This window comes from Monodon monoceros, unplaced genomic scaffold, assembly GCF_005190385.1.
Source record: "Monodon monoceros isolate NGI ecotype Baffin Bay Population unplaced genomic scaffold, NGI_Narwhal_1 Super_Scaffold_7, whole genome shotgun sequence".
NCBI lineage: Eukaryota > Metazoa > Chordata > Mammalia > Artiodactyla > Monodontidae > Monodon > Monodon monoceros.
Genome location: NW_021703784.1, coordinates 14,905,645 through 14,922,706, shown reverse-complemented (window position 1 = coordinate 14,922,706; position 17,062 = coordinate 14,905,645). Strand labels below are relative to the sequence as shown.

General features: G+C 42.5%; 1 protein-coding gene across 4 annotated transcripts in view; it reads left to right on the top strand.

Annotated features, from left to right (window-relative positions):
- The first annotated feature begins 568 nt into the window (after window positions 1–568).
- RNF214 (ring finger protein 214) overlaps window positions 569–17,062 on the top strand; it is a 47,905-nt gene continuing 31,411 nt past the window's right edge. For 2 of the 4 annotated variants that reach the window (XR_003791387.1, XR_003791386.1), the window contains exons 1-6: window positions 584–617; window positions 2,172–2,287; window positions 4,792–5,302; window positions 5,993–6,052; window positions 10,688–10,828; window positions 13,685–13,824. Coding sequence is in view for 2 of the 4 variants with exons in the window: in XM_029207496.1 (XP_029063329.1) it covers window positions 2,175–2,287; window positions 4,792–5,302; window positions 5,993–6,052; window positions 10,688–10,828; window positions 13,685–13,824 (965 nt within the window). In the remaining 2 variants the exon portion in view is untranslated. Of the gene's footprint in view, window positions 618–2,171; window positions 2,288–4,791; window positions 5,303–5,992; window positions 6,053–10,687; window positions 10,829–13,684; window positions 13,825–17,062 lie in introns of all 4 variants that reach the window. The other 2 variants (XM_029207496.1, XM_029207498.1) reach the window with 2 other exon arrangements.

The window sequence follows — 17,062 nt, the reverse complement described above, 5'->3', positions numbered from 1 at the left end:
CACTTCCGCCCAGCGGCGCAGCCAATCAGCGACGGGTCCCTCGGCCGGCCCGACCAGCCGGGAGCAACTGGCTGTAGGGGGCCGGCTCCTTCGGGCATCCTCCACTGAGAGAGCAGCGTGTGTGGGTGCTCCTCGCGGGCGCCCACCGCCCCGAGTTCTCGGGGCATCTTCAAGAGGGACCTCTATAGGGACGGTCCTCTCCTTCATGGTGTCCTCTGGAAAGGGCATCTCGGTTGCGACCTTTAAAAACACCTCGTTCCTGTTCTTCCTCTGATCGTCATGACCCCGACTCTCCCTGTAATCTTCCTAGAGGGGGTCCTCCCTCCACCAAGTCTCCTTCCTTCTCGCGGTCGCATCTCCCTTAGTCCCTGCGCCCCGGGAGAAGTCCACTAGTATCTTAGGGGCTTCCTCAGCGTCCGCGACCCCTTGACGGTGCCGGCTCCGGCCGCCAGAGGGCGCCGTCGGGGGCGGCGCAGTGCCACCGCGGCCTCTCCTCTGCCGGCCGAGCCTCGCCCCCGCCGCTCGTGCCGCCGGAAGTGGGAGGTGTCGCGCGCGGGCCGGCGCTCGACCCCTCCCCCCAGGCTCGGCCGCCCCCTCCCCCCGCTCCGCCCGCTCAGGTGAGTCCCGTCCCTCCCCCCCTTCCCTCCCGGGGGCGCGGCGCGGGAGGGGTGTGCGGGGCGGGCGCGCGGGCGGGGGCTGCGGCTCGAGGGGCTGGGGTCGGGGCGGGGGGCGTGGAGGGAGCTGCGGGGATGGGGGGCGGGGGTCCCGGCCTAGAAGTGGGACGGGGGTGGCAGCCGGGCGGGGGGCGAGGGCAAGGTGCGGAGGGGCTCTGGCCGGAGGAAGCTGCAGGCTGGGCCAGCCCCCTGTGGAGGGTGGCCGGGACCACCGGCGTCGCTTCCCCCCATTGTCCCCTTCGCGACCGTCCCCCGATCTCCCCCCGAGGACCCGTCGCTCCCAGCGTCGCCGTCTGGTCGCCGCCAGGTTGCGGTACAGGGCTTCCCTTGGCTCCTTCGACTTAAAGCCCCCTGCCGCAGCCTCCTGCCAGATGTCCCTGTCCCTCTCCCCTTTGGGCTCTCAGCCACGGAGTCGCACGTAGGACCCGTGCCCTGTGGTTTCGTTTCCCGGGCGCCAAGGACCCCCGGCCCGGGCCCTGATGGGGCAGGATGTTTGCACCTGTGCGAGCAGTAATGGCGATCTGGGGCCTGTTTTCTCCCGGGAGCCTCGTATAATTTGATGAGGGAAACTGAGGCACAGGGGGTCTCCGGCCTGGGACTGAAGTGTGGACACAGCCCAGCCTCCATGCCTGCCCTATGCGCTCTTGGAGGGTCAGGGATGTACCTGGGATGCTATTAAAATAAAAACAAGAATTTAAACTAACCCTGTGTTACACCACCAACCACCCGCCCCCCCCCCGCCCCAATATTCATTTTTATTCTTCCTCTTCACCACAGAAGGCGTGAGTTTGTCCTGCAACATCTCTTACTTGGATTACCGTGTTTTTCAGCTTCTCATTTTCATGCTGGAGTAACCAAGATTCTCATACTCTGGCACCTTTAGTAACTCTAAAGAGTCTGTACTTTCCTCAGTCAGTGGTTGTCAGACTTTTCCCATCTGTGGGGAACCCAGAGTAAAAGTGAAAGATACTTGGATTGCCCAATAAAATATTGCTTTTTCTCTCTCACACGAACATCTCCAAATTAATGGAGAATGCTTTTAATGTAACAGCCATAAAATGATTTTAAAACATAAGCTATTATTGATGTTAGGCCCCAAATCACATCCTTTGTAAATGATACTAGGCAAGGTAGGTAGGCATGTGGATCATTTGGAAGATTCTCATGGTCTGTGAGACTGCATTTCTCCTAAAGTGAAAAAGCTTTGCGCACATATGTGTGTGTATATATATATATATATATGTATATATATACATATACATACACATACATATATAGTGACGTGTGAGGATTGATATCCCTTGGGACCTATTGCATGTAATGGCTCTTTTAATATCCTACTAGAGAATACCCTTGAGTGTTTCCTTCTGGAGCCCAACTTTTTCTTTGTGTTTCTTTCCTGATATGACTCTGTTGTATGGACATTCTGAGAGGGTGAGATATATTTGTTTTGAAATTTTGGAACTTGTAGCCTGTACTTTGTTTCTGAATGTGCAGAGCATGATGGCAGCATCTGAGGTCGCTGGCGTGGTGGCCACTGCTCCCAGTCCTCCGGAATCCTCATCTAGTGTATGTGCTTCCAAACCAGACGAAGTTCTCCCAGATGGTCTAAGGTAACGTGTGGACTCTCAACTGGGAAGATTTCATTTGGGTAAAGGGCTTTGGAGATGGGCTTCTTACAGAAGTGTAGTTCGTCTTTCCCCTTTTTGGCTCTAGTGACATTGCATTAGATGAAGCTTTTTAAAGGTAGGGACTATCTGATCTATATTTGTATGTCTGGTACCCAACACAGTATCTGACACTCAGCAGGCATGCTAATTATTTGTTGAGTAAATAGATTAAAATACAGGGGGTCAAACTCATTTGAAAATGCAAATATTTCCCACCTTCTCCTACATGGACTATCTGTTTATTTAACTCTATGTTTATATGTTACATCTGTGTGTGTGTGTGTGTGTGTGTGTGTATATATGTGTATATATATATATACACACATACATTATATCTAATGTATTAGACACATGTATATGTATCTATGTCTATCTATAGGTAAATAGATGGCTTTATTAATATGGCTTACTGCTTCATGTATGTATTTCGCCTTCCAGCTAAACTCTTGAGGACAGGAATTATGAATACCCAACCTTGTTTTACAGTGCTTAAAACATTGTTATGTATAATGTTGTACTAGGTTGACTATGTATCCTACCTCAACTCTTTTTTAAATTTAATTTTTATTTATTTATTTATTTATGGCTGTGTTGGGTTTTGTTGCTGTGCGCGGGCTTTCTCTAGTTGCGGTGAGCAGGGGCTAGTCTTCGTTGCGGTGTGCGGGCTTCTCATTGTGGTGGCTTCTCTTGTTGCGGAGCATGGGCTCTAGGCATGCAGGCTTCAGTAGTTGTGGCATGCGGGCTCAGTAGTTGTGGCTCGCTGGCTCTAGAGTGCAGGCTCAGTAGTTGTGGTGCACGGGCTTAGCTGGTCCGTGGCATGTGGGATCTTCCTGGACCAGGGCTCAAACCTGTGTCCCCTGCGCTGGCAGGTGGATTCTTAAGCACTGTGCCACCAGGGAAGTCCCCTACCTCAACTCTTTTGTGGAGTACCTAGGACCTAATACAATAGATAACACTGTGCTAGCAGCTCTATATGTGTTAACACATTTAATTCTCTCAACAATCTCAGCAGGTAGGTGCTAATGCTGCTATTCCCATTTATAGGGGAGAGAACTTGAGACACAGAGAGGTTAGTAACTTGCCTAAGGTTACCAAGCTATGTTGGAGTCAGTGTTTGACCCCAGGCTCGTCTGACTCCAGCGTACTTAATAAATGTAACAAATCTGTTACATTTGTATTTATTGTTACTTGTTATTAAGTGGGTAATGGGGAAAAATGTTAAGTAAACCTAACCATAAACTTGGATCTTCATTTTATAAATAAAATCAGACACATACTACTAGTAATAATAATAACAGCTAAGGTTTATTGAGTGTTTACTGTGTGCCAGAACTAAATACACCAGATGCTTTATCTCATGTAATCCTCACAATAATCTTATTAGGTAGGTAATATTATTTCTGTTTTACAAATGAAGTTAAGTAACTTGCCCAGAGTTAAACAGCTAGTAAATAGCAGAGTCAGGATTCACACCCAGGTACTGTATCTGCCCAAATTTATAATTAAGTGTCCCCCCCACCCCGCCACCACTTAATCCCCAGCAAGGAATCAGCTTAGAGTATTTATAAAGATTTTTCATGTCACAAGGTTCTGTCTCTGTTGTTTTATTTCGAACAGTAGGTACTATTGAGGAAAGGAAGGCACAATGACCTGAAGCCTCAGTCAGTACTAGTTTGGAGTCCTTAAGGGCATAGTTGACAGAAGCAGTTTTTTTTTTTTTTTTTTTTTAGTAGCAAAGGAATTTAACACACATTATTCCTGGTAAAAGACTTCCAGTCGTGAATGTTGGATGTCATTGTAAATAGGTTTTGAAGATCTCTTAAAAGCAGTATGGTAAATGGTTGTAGCAAACAATAAAACAACGATTTCAGTGTATACATGTGTGTATATTTGTTATCTGGGGTAAAAGTTCTGCTGACAGCTTCAATTTTGGATTCAAAATCGTTTGTACTTCAGGCAACTTGAAGTGAAGATGCTATGCTCTGGAAAGCTGTTGGTGGTTCTGGTCAAAGATCTGTAAAATGAATTTGAATGAAAATTATTTTTGTGAAACAAGAGTGGAATTTAAAACAATATTTCTCAGTCAATATTTTATTTATTAAAATATGTGGAACAAAATTAGTACATGTACCTAAATGAAATATTCTAAGTAACGGCAGGCTGTTTCACCTGCATCCCCCCAAACCTTTGGCTCCTCAGCGTCATTTCTGTGTGACCGTTCACTGCGGACTGTCTCCTGAACCCAGCTTCTTCACCACCACACCATACTCCCTGCATGTGGGACAGAAATCACTGGGTGGAAACTAAGTTCCTTTTCAGTTGGCTAATTTGGAGGGGTTTATATAGTCTCGTTTTGTTCTTCTAGTGGTTATGTTAAAAGTATTATATATTTAAGCCTCTTTAAGATTGGGTGAAGAGAGAAACCTTTTATCTTATGTTTTTGATAGCCCCAAAGACCCTGCACAGAAGCACAAGAACTCGCCTCTGTCGAGTGTAAGTAACCAAACGATAACCAAGGAGAATAACAGAAATGCCCATTTGGAACACCCAGAGCAGAATCCTGGTTCATCAGCAGGTGACACTTCAGCAGCGCACCGGGCGGTTTTAGGAGAAAACTTGATAGCCACGGCCCTTTGTCTCTCTGGCGGTGGGTCTCAGTCTGATTTGAAGGACGTGGCCAGCACAGCGGGAGAGGAGGGGGACACACGCCTCCGGGAGAGCCTCCACCCCGCCACTCGGTCTCTTAAGGCAGGGTGCGATACAAAGCAGCTTGCCTCCGGGAATTGTCCTGAAGAGAAGGCCCCGCAAGCCTCCATCCTAAAGGAAGGGAGCAGGGACACAGGCTTGGATTTCCCACCTGTGGTGCCTCCAGCAAATGGGGTTGAAGGAGTCAGAGTGGATCAGGATGATGATCAGGATAGCTCTTCCCTGAAGCTTTCTCAGAACATTGCCGTCCAGGTCAAGTATCAAGTTTCTACTACTAAAACGGAATTTGGGCTTTTAATTTTTTTTTTTTTTTGAGGGCAGGAGATATTTCTTCATAGTTGGTGGAGAACTACTCTGTCTCATTTTTTTACTGGCAACTCTCATACTGTTTTCATACGGTGCTCTGTGATGACTTCATTCTGGTGTTCAATAAGTAACAGCCCGTGTCTAATCGTGGCGACCAGGAGCTTCATGACTTACATACAATCACTTTCACTGAGTAATTGATGAGCGTAGGTCATTAGCATTCATATTTCCTATCTTCGACCTTGCAGGAGGAATCCTTGTTAATTCTCTGACCTACATCTTAAGAAGTACGGGGTATCCTGCCTTCTAGTGACTGGTGTGCTTTTTTTGTAGCAGGAAGGATGAGCACAGTAAATTGTAGGGGCCAAAATTCTTATCTGAGTCTCGAGCTTGTCTCTCCATCAGTTGTTGGGTCTTGTTCAGCTTATTTTGTGGGGTAAATGCTTCATGCTACATGGATGTCAGTGGACATTTGCCCGAACTACAGTTCTCTTGCTATGAAGCTGATAAGGGGAGAGAGCAAAAAGTTAACTTCTCAGTTCCTTGTGGCAGATTTCTCGGTGAAAGGACGAGAGCAATTCTGCCTTTTAGAATGTCTCTGAACAGTTCTGAATATAATTGTTTCTTTCTTTATAGACTGACTTTAAGACGGCTGATTCAGAGGTAAACACAGATCAAGATATTGAAAAGAATCTGGTAAGTAGTTAAACTGCAATTGTTCATGTATGAAACCATTAATGCAGAAGATCTAGAGTCACATCATCTCAGTTGGAAAAGGTGCAGGAACCTCCTTTATAAAATCCCTGACAGATGGTCAGCTAACTTCTACTTGATCACCTCCAGAGATGGGAAGCTTACTACTCATGAATCAGCATATTGCATTTTGAAAATAGCTCTTATTGTTAGATCTTATTATGAGGTGAGAACAGAACCACTAAAACTTCTTGTTATAGTTCTCTCTTGAGCTATGTAGAGTAAATCTAAATCCCTTTACTTGTTAGCCCAAAATATATTCAAAATGTTTTTTTAAATGCTTTTTCCTCTTATCCTTTAAGTCTGAACCTTTCCAGGTGAAACATCCCCAGATTTTTTTTTTTTTTTTTGCGGTACGCGGGCCTCTTACTGTTGTGGCCTCTCCCGTTGCGGAGCACAGGCTCCAGATGCGCAGGCTCAGTGGCCATGGCTCAGTGGCCATGGCTCACGGGCCCAGCCAATCCGTGGCATGTGGGATCTTCCCAGACCGGGGCACGAACCCGTGTCCCCTGCATCGGCAGGCGGACTCTCAACCACTGCGCCACCAGGGAAGCCCCCCAGATGTTTTTTTAACATTCTTCTTTTCTTCATATGATATATTTTTCAGTCTTTTCTTCAACCTGGTTACTTTTTCACCTAGACATGTTACACCTTCTCAATGTTTCTTTTGCAAGGTGATCCTGAGAGCTAAATGTAGTAATGCACATACAGTGTAATTACTTCACTATACAATGGAACTGTTGTGTCATTCTGTGATGACATTCTACACACCATTTCCTAAGCTGACATCGTCACACTGTGGAGCTTTCACTTTTACTCCATCAGGTCTTTTTCTCATGTATTGCTTAGTTGTATCTTCCAATTTTATGCCAAGGTAATTATTATTTTTTTTTTTGAGCGTCACTTTTTAAATCTGTTTTTTACTTAAAAATAGGTAATTGGTTTTTAAAACTTAGAGCTTCACATTTATTTTTGTTAAAGTGGTCCCCTTGATCTTTCCCTGGCATTTTGTGGCAAAACTTCCACCCTGTAAGTGTGTGGATATCTGAATGTCCATTTTTCAAGAGGAAGGATAATGCTAGAAAAGGCACCCTAAGTTCAGGAAGGGGTCTTTAGGGTAAGATATGTTAATTGAATGGAAATAAAGAGGAAAACCAGGTAAGAAAGTGGATATTTGGTGCAAGTTGAAGAAATTGAGGGGCAGATGGAAAGAAGTAAGTTATTGGAGTACATTAACCACATGAAAACTTACAAATAAAGAGTAGCAACTCAGGAGTTATTTATAACAGGCAAGTAAAAAGATCCTAGAGATGAGAGATCGATGGCGATGTGCTGGGTGAGAACCAGGCTAGGAGAGAACCTCCAGGAGAAGGAGGAGAAGTCGCCTTTTCTTGAGCATTTATTCTAAACACTTTACACGGAGTGTTTATTTGGTCCCCACAGTTGTAAGGCAGGGTTTCGTTGACCATATAGCAATTGAAGGGGCCAACTAAGAGGTAATAGATAAGCTTTAGCATCAGTCTGAAACAGGGCTGGAAACTGGCAAGCCATTAGGCCAAAAGAGGCCCAGGGTTGTGTTTTGTTTGGCAGTATTCTTTTGGGTGGTGGTGTGGCCCACATGCTGTAATTTTTAAAATTATTATTATTTTTAAAATATTTATTTAATTTGGTTGCGCCGGGTCTTAGCTGCGACAGGTGGGCTCCTTCGTTGCGGCTCCAGGGCTCCTTAGTTGTGGCACACGAACTGTCAGTTGCAGCATGCACGTGGGGTCTAGTTCCCCGACCAGGGATTGAACCGGGCCCCCTGCATTGGGAGCGTGGAGTCTTAACCACTGTACCACCAGGGAAGTCCCTATTATTATTATTTTTAAAACACAATATGATTATATTTTAGTACACAACCAAAATACAAAACACCGTAGTAAGTTGACAGCAGTAGAACATGGTATTTCATTTGCATTGCATAACAGATGGTTAACATTCTTAGTTGTAAATGAGTTCTCCACATGCTTTTTTTTTTTTTTTTTTTCTCTTCTCGGTACGCGGGCCTCTCACTGTTGTGGCCTCTCCCGTTGCGGAGCACAGGCTCCGGACGCGCAGGTTCAGCAGCCATGGCTCGCGGGCCCAGCCGCTCCGCGGCATGTGGGATCTTCCCGAACCGGGGCATGAACCCATGTCCCCTGCGTCGGCAGGCAGACTCCCAACCACTGCGCCACCAGGGAAGCCCTCCACATGCTTTTAAAAAGGCATTGGGACTAAGCAGGTATTAAGCTTAGTGGCAATACAGGGAACTTTGCTCCTGTTTTATTTGCTACCTTTTTCATGCATTTACAGTAATTGCCCACTGCCTGCATTTGAAATTGTGACTCCTGCTTCTCAGGACCAATACACCATCAATGAAACAAAGTAACAATGTGTAACCCTTTGGCTTATTAAGATGAGAATTGTATCAAGTAATTTGCTGTATGCCTTTAAGCCATCCATTTGTATGTACTAATAGTATGTACCTTGAGACTTCTTTCTGTGAAGACTAGTTTTTTTCCCCATCCTGTGTTGTTAAAAAGATGCATTATCGGGCTTCCCTGGTGGCGCAGTGGTTGAGAGTCCGCCTGCCGATGCGGGGGACACGGGTTCGTGCCCCGGTCCGGGAAGATCCCACATGCCGCGGAGCGGCTGGGCCCGTGAGCCGTGGCCGCTGAGCCTGCGCGTCCGGAGCCTGTGCTCCGCAACGGGAGAGGCCACAACAGTGAGCGGCCCGCGTACCGCAAAAAAAAATAAAATAAAAATTTTTTAAAGATGTATTATGGACAGAGAGGTACCATAAGGAAGTAGAGAGAGAAGAAAAGAATCCTCTAATCTACTAGTTTTCATCAATTGGTTCTTAACCTTTAACTTTTCTTGGGTTAAGGTCCTCTTTCAGAATCTTTTGAAAACTTTGAATTCTCATCTCAAAAAATTTTATACACACCTATCCATAGACCTCAGGTTCAGAATCCCTTTAAAGTTATGATGCTAAGGTGTCATCTGTTTAGGGAGCTTTAGTTACATTTCAGTACATGGACTAAGGACTAGCTTATCCCAAAGCTAAAGTCCCATCTTGAGAGCTTATTTTTTTATTATCATAGTGTGATAAGTTTTTCCCTATTCACTTCTAAAACCTTTCTTTTCTTTGAAAGTAGTTACCGTCTAATGAACAAATTCAGTTTAATGCTCTGTTTAAATTTTACACTGGTTACCTTATACCAAATGTGCTTTAAATTGACCCTCTAAGTTTTAGTGTTCCTTTGAAAGGTAATCATTACTTTTCTTGATTTATTAATGTGGGGGAGGCAGAGCTGAACTGTGACCCTTAGAAGCTTCACCTCTTTTATTGACTTATTTATTTATTGGCTGCGCTGGGTCTTGGTTGTGGCATGCGAGAGCTTTAGTTGCAGCCTGCATGCGGGATCTAGTTCCCCAACCAGGGATCAAACCCGGGCCCCCTGCATTGCGAGCGTGGAGTCTTACCCACTGGACCACCAGGGAAGTCCCAGAAGCTTTACTTCTGCTCCCTATTTATATGAGAGCTTACCGATTTGACCAATCTGAATACCAAGTGCCCCAGAACTCTTTGGTGGACCTGCCAATTTGTAGTGCTAATGACCAGTAAGGAGTCCAGTTTCTGGATGCATTTTGAGTAGTTGATCTGTTCTTTGTTTTTGCTCGTTCTTCTTCCTCCTAATAGATAAAATACCTTATTTCTCTTATTCCCTACTGCAGGGAAATTAGCCTATGAAGGGTCAGTTAGTAGATATCTTAGGCTTTGTGGGCTATATGTGCTCTTTTGTAACCACTCCACTCTGCTGTTGTAGTGTGAAAGCAGCCAGCCAGCTGTCGGGTATGGCTGTGTTCCTATAAAACATTTACTTATAAAAACAGACGGTGGGACCTCCCTGGTGGCGCAGTGGTTAAGAATCTGCCTGCCAATGCAGGGGACACGGGATCAAGCCCTGGTCCGGGAAGCTCTCACATGCCGCAGAGCAACTCAGCCCTTGCGCCACAACTACTGAGCCTGTGTGCCACAGCTACAGAAGCCTGCGCACCTAGAACCTGTGCTGCGTGACAAGAGAAGACACCGCAATGAGAAGCCCCCGCGCTGCAATGAAGAGTAGCTCCCGCTCACCACAACTAGAGAAAGCCCGTGCACAACAATGAAGACACAATGCAGCCAAAAATAAAATAAATAAATAAAATTTAAAAACAAAAACAGTTGATGGCTGGATTTGGCCCACACGCCATAGGTTGCCACCCTCCATCTTAGCGCAGTGTTGTACAATAGAATTTCCTTTAACGACGGAAGTGTTCTGTATCTGTGCTGTCCAGTATAGTAGCCACTACTCACATGTAGCTACTGAGTACTTGGAATGTGGTAAGGTGACTGAGGAGCTGGATGTTTACATTTGCTTATTCTAATTAATTTAGCTACAGCATCGGACACTGCAGCCATAGCGCCCTGCATGGTGCCTTGAACAGGGACATGGTGAATGTTTCTTGCAATGAAATTGGCGAATTAAACTTCTCATCTGTTGTTACCAATAGGATAAAATGATGACAGAGAGAACCCTGTTGAAGGAGCGTTACCAGGAGGTCCTGGACAAGCAGAGGCAAGTGGAGAATCAGCTCCAAGTGCAATTAAAGCAACTTCAGCAAAGGAGAGAAGAAGAAATGAAGAATCACCAGGTATTCTGCTTATATTAAAATTGGCAATAAGTAAAGTATAGTCCCTAATCAGACTTTAATTTTGTTTTCAAATTAATAGAAATAGAAAAGCAGTATTTAACTTTTTAATGGTTATCATAGAATTTTAAGGATAAACAAGAACCTTCGAGGGCATCTCGTCCAAACTCTCACTCCTATTTTGGTTCAGAGAGGAAAGGATTATTTATTTATTTATTTTTTCGGCACGCGGGCCTCTCACTGCCGCGGCCTCTCCCGTTGCAGAGCACAGGCTCCGGACGCGCAGGCTCAGCAGCCATGGCTCACAGGCCCAGCCGCTCCACAGCATGTGGGATCTTCCCGGACCGGGACACGAACCCATGTCCCCTGCATCGGCAGGTGGACTCTCAACCACTGCGCCACCAGGGAAGCCCAGGATTATTTATTTAATATATTTGTTTGACTGCCTACCTGGAAAGTCATTTGATTAGACTCCTGTCTCACACTATATTTAAAAATACAATTCTAAGTAAATTAAAAATATACATATAAAAACTGGAAAAAAATTTTAAATCAGAAGAAAATTTAGAAGAATATTTATATACCTGAAGTTGCAAGAGGTCATTTTAACCCAGGCAGAAAACCTAGAAGATTTTTTAAAATTAATTATATATAATTAAACTTTTTGGCATGGCAAATGATATAGAAAACAGTCAAAAGATCAATATTAGACTGAGAGAAAATATTTATAGCACATATGACGAAGGGTTTAAGATGACATTCTGAGATTCCTACAAATTCATGGTAAAAGCCAAACAATCTAGGGAAACCAGGAAAAGTTACTGTATTACTTTCCTATTGTAATAGTTTTCTACTGTAATAGTTTCCCATTGGTGCTGTAACAAGTTGTCGTGAATTTAGAGCTTAAAACAACACGTTTATTATCTTACAGTTCTGTAGGTCAGAAGTACAATGTGGGTGTCACTGGGCTAAAATCAAGGTATTAGGAGGGCAGCATTCCTTTCTGGGGACTCTAGGGGAGAATACATTTCCCTGCATTTCTGGCTTCTAGAGGCTGTTTGCATTCCTTTACCTGTGGCCCCCGTCTCCATCTTCAGACTCAGCAACGTTGCATTTCTGTAACAGTTCTTCCCTAATCACATCTTCCTCTGATCACAACTGGTAAAGTTTCTCTGCTTTTAAAGACCCATTTGTGGTTAGATTGGGCCCACCCCGATAATCCAGGATTGTCTCCCTATCTCTTTTGCTATGGAGGGTAACATAGGTTCCAAGGAGTAGAACATGGACATTTTTGTGGGGAAGAGGTTATTATTTTGCCCATAACAGTCACAAACAGTAATTCACAGAAGAGGAAAAGCAAATGGGTAACAAATGTATGAAAATAAACTCAGCCTTACTAGTGTCGATCCATTTGTATAGCAAATATTTTTTGAGTTCCTGATGTATGCTCTGAAGATTTAGTGGTGAACGAAACATAGTCTCTGCCTTCATTGAATGCTTATTCTAGTTGGAGGAGACAGACAATAAAAACAGTAAAAGAACAGGAGGTAGTGAAATGCTCATTAAAATTACTAGATACCATTCCTCCCTCTTTCCCAAGAGATTGGGAAAAATGAAATAAGTTGTCAAAGGTAAGGAAAAATGAACCCTTTTTAGACATTGGTAGGAGTGTGAATTGTTATGACCATTTTAGAAAAGATATTAGGGCGACTTCCCTGGTGGTCCAGTGGTTAAGACTCCAGGCTTCCAATGCAGGGGGCACAGGTTCAATTCCTGGTTGGGGAACCAAGAATCCCGCATGACGTGCAGCGTGCCAAAAAGTTAAGTAAATAAATAAACAAGTAAATAAGTATATAAATAAAGTCTGAAGAAAAAAGATATTAGGAATTGTCACTTAAAATTTTAATATGTATATATACCTTGACTTAGCAGCCTCATTGTTAGGAGTCTATTCTACAGAACTAAAAGCTTTTGTATGAAAATATAGGCATACAGGATGTTTATTGTAGTATTATTTGTAGTTACAAGAAAACTGAAATCAGCCTTAACAGGATGGACTCTTAACAGAGACTGGTTGACTAAATTCGTTATATACATGTCATGTCGTGTTATACAGCTATTTTTTAGTCTGATCTATATTTATCGATAGTATGCTCATGTCAGGTGAACAAAAGCAAGATGCAGAATAGTGTATATAAAATTACCTCATTATAAAGAAAACAAAAAAGCAAATACGTACGTAAGTACACATGTATTTGTGTAAGAATGGAGAAAGATGTGAAAGCATAGAACAAAATGCTTAACACATTGATTACTTTATGGGTGGAATTGGTGTGAATTAGGGGTGACTTAACTTTATTACTTTTTGTTTGACTTCTTATTATAAATATATATGTATATAGTTAAATAATTTAAAAAGAACAAAGATAACCCCTACGCATAATAAAGTAGAGCCATAACAAAACAAAACAAGACCATATTTGTTGGAAGTAGCAAACTCCCACCCTGTGCAAGAATGTCTTTCTCAGCAGTCTTGACAGGTGTTCATTCAGCCTTTATATGAGCACCAGTAATGGAGAGCTTATTGCTTCACAAGGCAGTAAATTCCGTTTTTGAACAGTTGTGATTGTTAGAAATTCTTTTCTCCTGTTGAATTGAAATCTGCTTTATTATAACTTACTCCCTTTTGGGACTTTTTTGACTGCTTTTGGGACTACTCATCACCAGATTCCTTCAATTCAATTTGAAATCACTAAAGTCAATATGTTAATTTGAGATAGTTGAAAGTAACCTTCAGACCAAAAGAACTAATTCATTTCCTTCTTTATTTGTGTGTGACTATAATTGTGCGGGACTTAGGAGATATTAAAGGCTATCCAGGACGTAACAATAAAGCGAGAAGAAACAAAGAAGAAGATAGAGAAAGAAAAGAAGGAGTTTTTGCAGAAGGAGCAGGATCTGAAAGCTGAAATTGAGAAGCTTTGTGAGAAGGGCAGAAGGTAAATGATGCTGTTAAGAATAAAAACCCTGGGTTTATGTGTGTGTGTTTGTACATAACAGGCCGGTTCTATTTGTGTTTCTACTTTCTTTTCTTTCAGTCTAATTTTTATTTGAAAAACAAGTGCACAAATTAAAATCCTTGAGTGATCTTAGCTTTTTCAGCACCCTATGTTAAATTTAATAAAAAGTGTTTCAGGGATTCATCAGTACATTGAAATAACAGCAGCTCATTGTTTGGTCCCAAGTCTGATCAGGATTTTGATATATATCTAACACCTATTTCACTTGCCTTATCTGATGTTTTATAGTTTAGGCTATGAGGCTACTTTGCTTATGTTAAATTCAGCACCAAAACCAAATTTCAAACTAACCATTGCAAGCTGTTTGCAAAGCTATTTAATGGATCTGTGTCCTTTTCAGGATACTGCAGCAAGGCTAAGGCAGGCATAGAATTTGGTCATAGTTTCAGTTTTCTAAGTTTCTTAATGTGACCTGTTTGGAAGTCAAAATAGTTGTGAATATTGTGATTTTATTTAAATTCTACTAAAATGCATTTTTATTTATCAAGAAAATCTTGGCTTGCTAATGTGTCCGAGAGCTAAGTGAAAAGTAGCGGGATACTTGGAAAATGATTCAGCAAATGAGGAAAGATGATAAATAAGACAGGACATTTTGGAATAATTGGGAAAATTTGAATATGGATTACGTATTAGGTAATATTGTATCAATGGTAAATATTTTGCGTGTGATTATGTAGAAGGTTCTTATTCTTAAGAGATACTTGCTGAAGTTTTAGGGGTTGTCATGATGTCTATAACTTTCAGGTGGTTCAGAGGGAGAAGTAAAGTAAATGTGGCAAAAAGCATTAACAGCTGGTGAATCCAGATGAAGGGCATGTGTTCACTGGACTATTCTGTTAACTTTTCTGTTGGTTTGAGATTTTCAAAGAAAAAGTTGCAGGAGTCGGGGTAGATACAGGGAGAAATTAGCCAGGCAACGAATAGGGAAGAAGACATTGCAGGCAGGGGACCTACGGACGAGAGAGATTAGCAACTGAGACCTGAGGTAGAGAGGAATGAGGCTAGTGGAGGAGGCAGAAGCCCGATCACAAAGGCTCAGATCCCGTGTAAGGAGTTTGAGATTTTCCCTGATAGTGAGAGACTAGAGAGTTTTAAGGAGGGGGTGGGGATCAGAGGATGAGATTTGCACTTTATTTATTTATTTTCAATTAAAAAATTTTTAATTGAAGTATGGTTGATTTATAATATATTAGTTTCAGATGTACAACGTAGTGATTTAAAACCTTTATGGATTATATTTAAAGTTATTATAAAATATTGGCTGTATTCCCTGTGCTGTATACTATATCCTTACAGCTTATTTATTTTATACACAGTAGTTTGTACTTCTTAGTCCCCTACCCCTATCTTGCCCCTCCTCCCCATCTCCCCACTGGCAACCACCTGTTTGTTCTCTGTATCTGTGGGTCTGTTTCTGTTTTGTTACATTCATTCATTCTTTTCACTTTTTAGATTCCACATATAAGTGATGACATACAGTATTGTGTTTTTCTATCTCATTTATTTCACTTAGCATAATGCCCTCCAGGTCCATCCATGTTATTGCAAATGGCAAAATTCCATTCTTTTTTATGGCTGAGTAGTATTCCATTGTGTGTGTGTGTGTGTGTGTGTGTGTGTGTGTGTGTGTGTGTGTGTATGTGTATGTATTACCACATCTGTTTTATCCATTCATCTGTTGTTGGACACTTAGGTTGCTTCCATATCTTGGCAACTGTAAATAGCGATTTGCAGTTTAGATAGATGATGATGCCAGTTGGAGAATAGACTGGAGTAGTGTAGAGGACCAGTTAGGAGACTTATCTGTCAGAGCCTGTGTTACAATAATGGTGGCCAAAACTGAAGTGCTGCAGTGGGGAGGAGAGATGTGAATCCATTTGTAAGGTGTTAGGGGTAGCACTAATAGGTGGACAGGGAAGAGTTATAGAAACGCCCATATTTCTGGCTTGGAAAATTGGGGAAATAATGGGGTTTTCTAATAAGATGTCTTATTCAGTTACCCACTTTACAAGTTTCAAGTTAAATTCTACCTCCTTTGTAAAATCTTCCTTATCCAGTTCTTCCTGAACTAATCTCTCCCTCCTCAGAACATCTATACAGCTCTCTGCTGATTTTGCTTATTTTTTTAATTTTTATTTTTAATTTTTTTTTTTGCTGTATGCGGGCCTCTCACTGTTGTGGCCTCTCCCGTTGCGGAGCACAGGCTCCGGACGCGCAGGCTCAGCGGCCATGGCTCATGGGCCCAGCCGCTTCGCGGCATGTGGGATTTTCCTGGACTGGGGCACGAACCTGTGTCCCCTGCATCGGCAGGCGGACTCTCAACCACTGCGCCACCAGGGAAGCCCCCTGATTTTGCTTATTTTTGTATTATACTGTACTCTACATTTTTTTCTACCTGTGTATGTCTTGGCTGGCCATTGATATTGTAAGCCTCTTGAGGATAAAGACTGGACTCTCCCTCTTCATATGTATTTAAAATTTTTTTTTTTACTCTTTTGTGTTCTTTTACACTTAGCTCAGTGCTATATACTGATAATTATTGGACAAATATTTGTTGAATTACTGGATAGGAAATTAAATTTCACCTTGATATTATAGATGAATTTACATAATAGAAATTTGCTAAGTGCTTTGTACTGTTTGAAGGTAATTACTGTGTTTTTTAATGTAATTATAATTTTTAAAGAAGACACCATGAACTGACCAAAAAAAAAAAGACCAAATATTCAGTTTAGTCACATATTTGCTTTTTTTTTCTCCTTGACACCTGGCTGCTTTATAATGGACATTGTCTTGCCTTTGTGGGGACACTTTCTAGTTTCCAGCTTGCATCCTTCAAGATTATTGCTGGTACTAGAAAGGTGAGGCTTCCAAGCTAGTTCTCTTCTACGGCCGAACTTCTTTTTAAGCTCCCTGCCTTTAATAGTGACTCATCGAGAATAATAGCAAATAAGGCTCTTCTTGAATAAAGATGGTGAGCTTGCGCTTTAAGAGACATCATCAGTTGATTCACAAAGGTAGGTTGGGACCAGTAGCAGAAAAATTGCAATATCAAGCAAGGGTCTTCTTTTTTTTTTTTTTTTTTTTAATATTTATTTATTTATTTGGCTGCACCAGGTCTTAGTTGCGGCATGTGGGATCCTCCCGGACCGGGGCA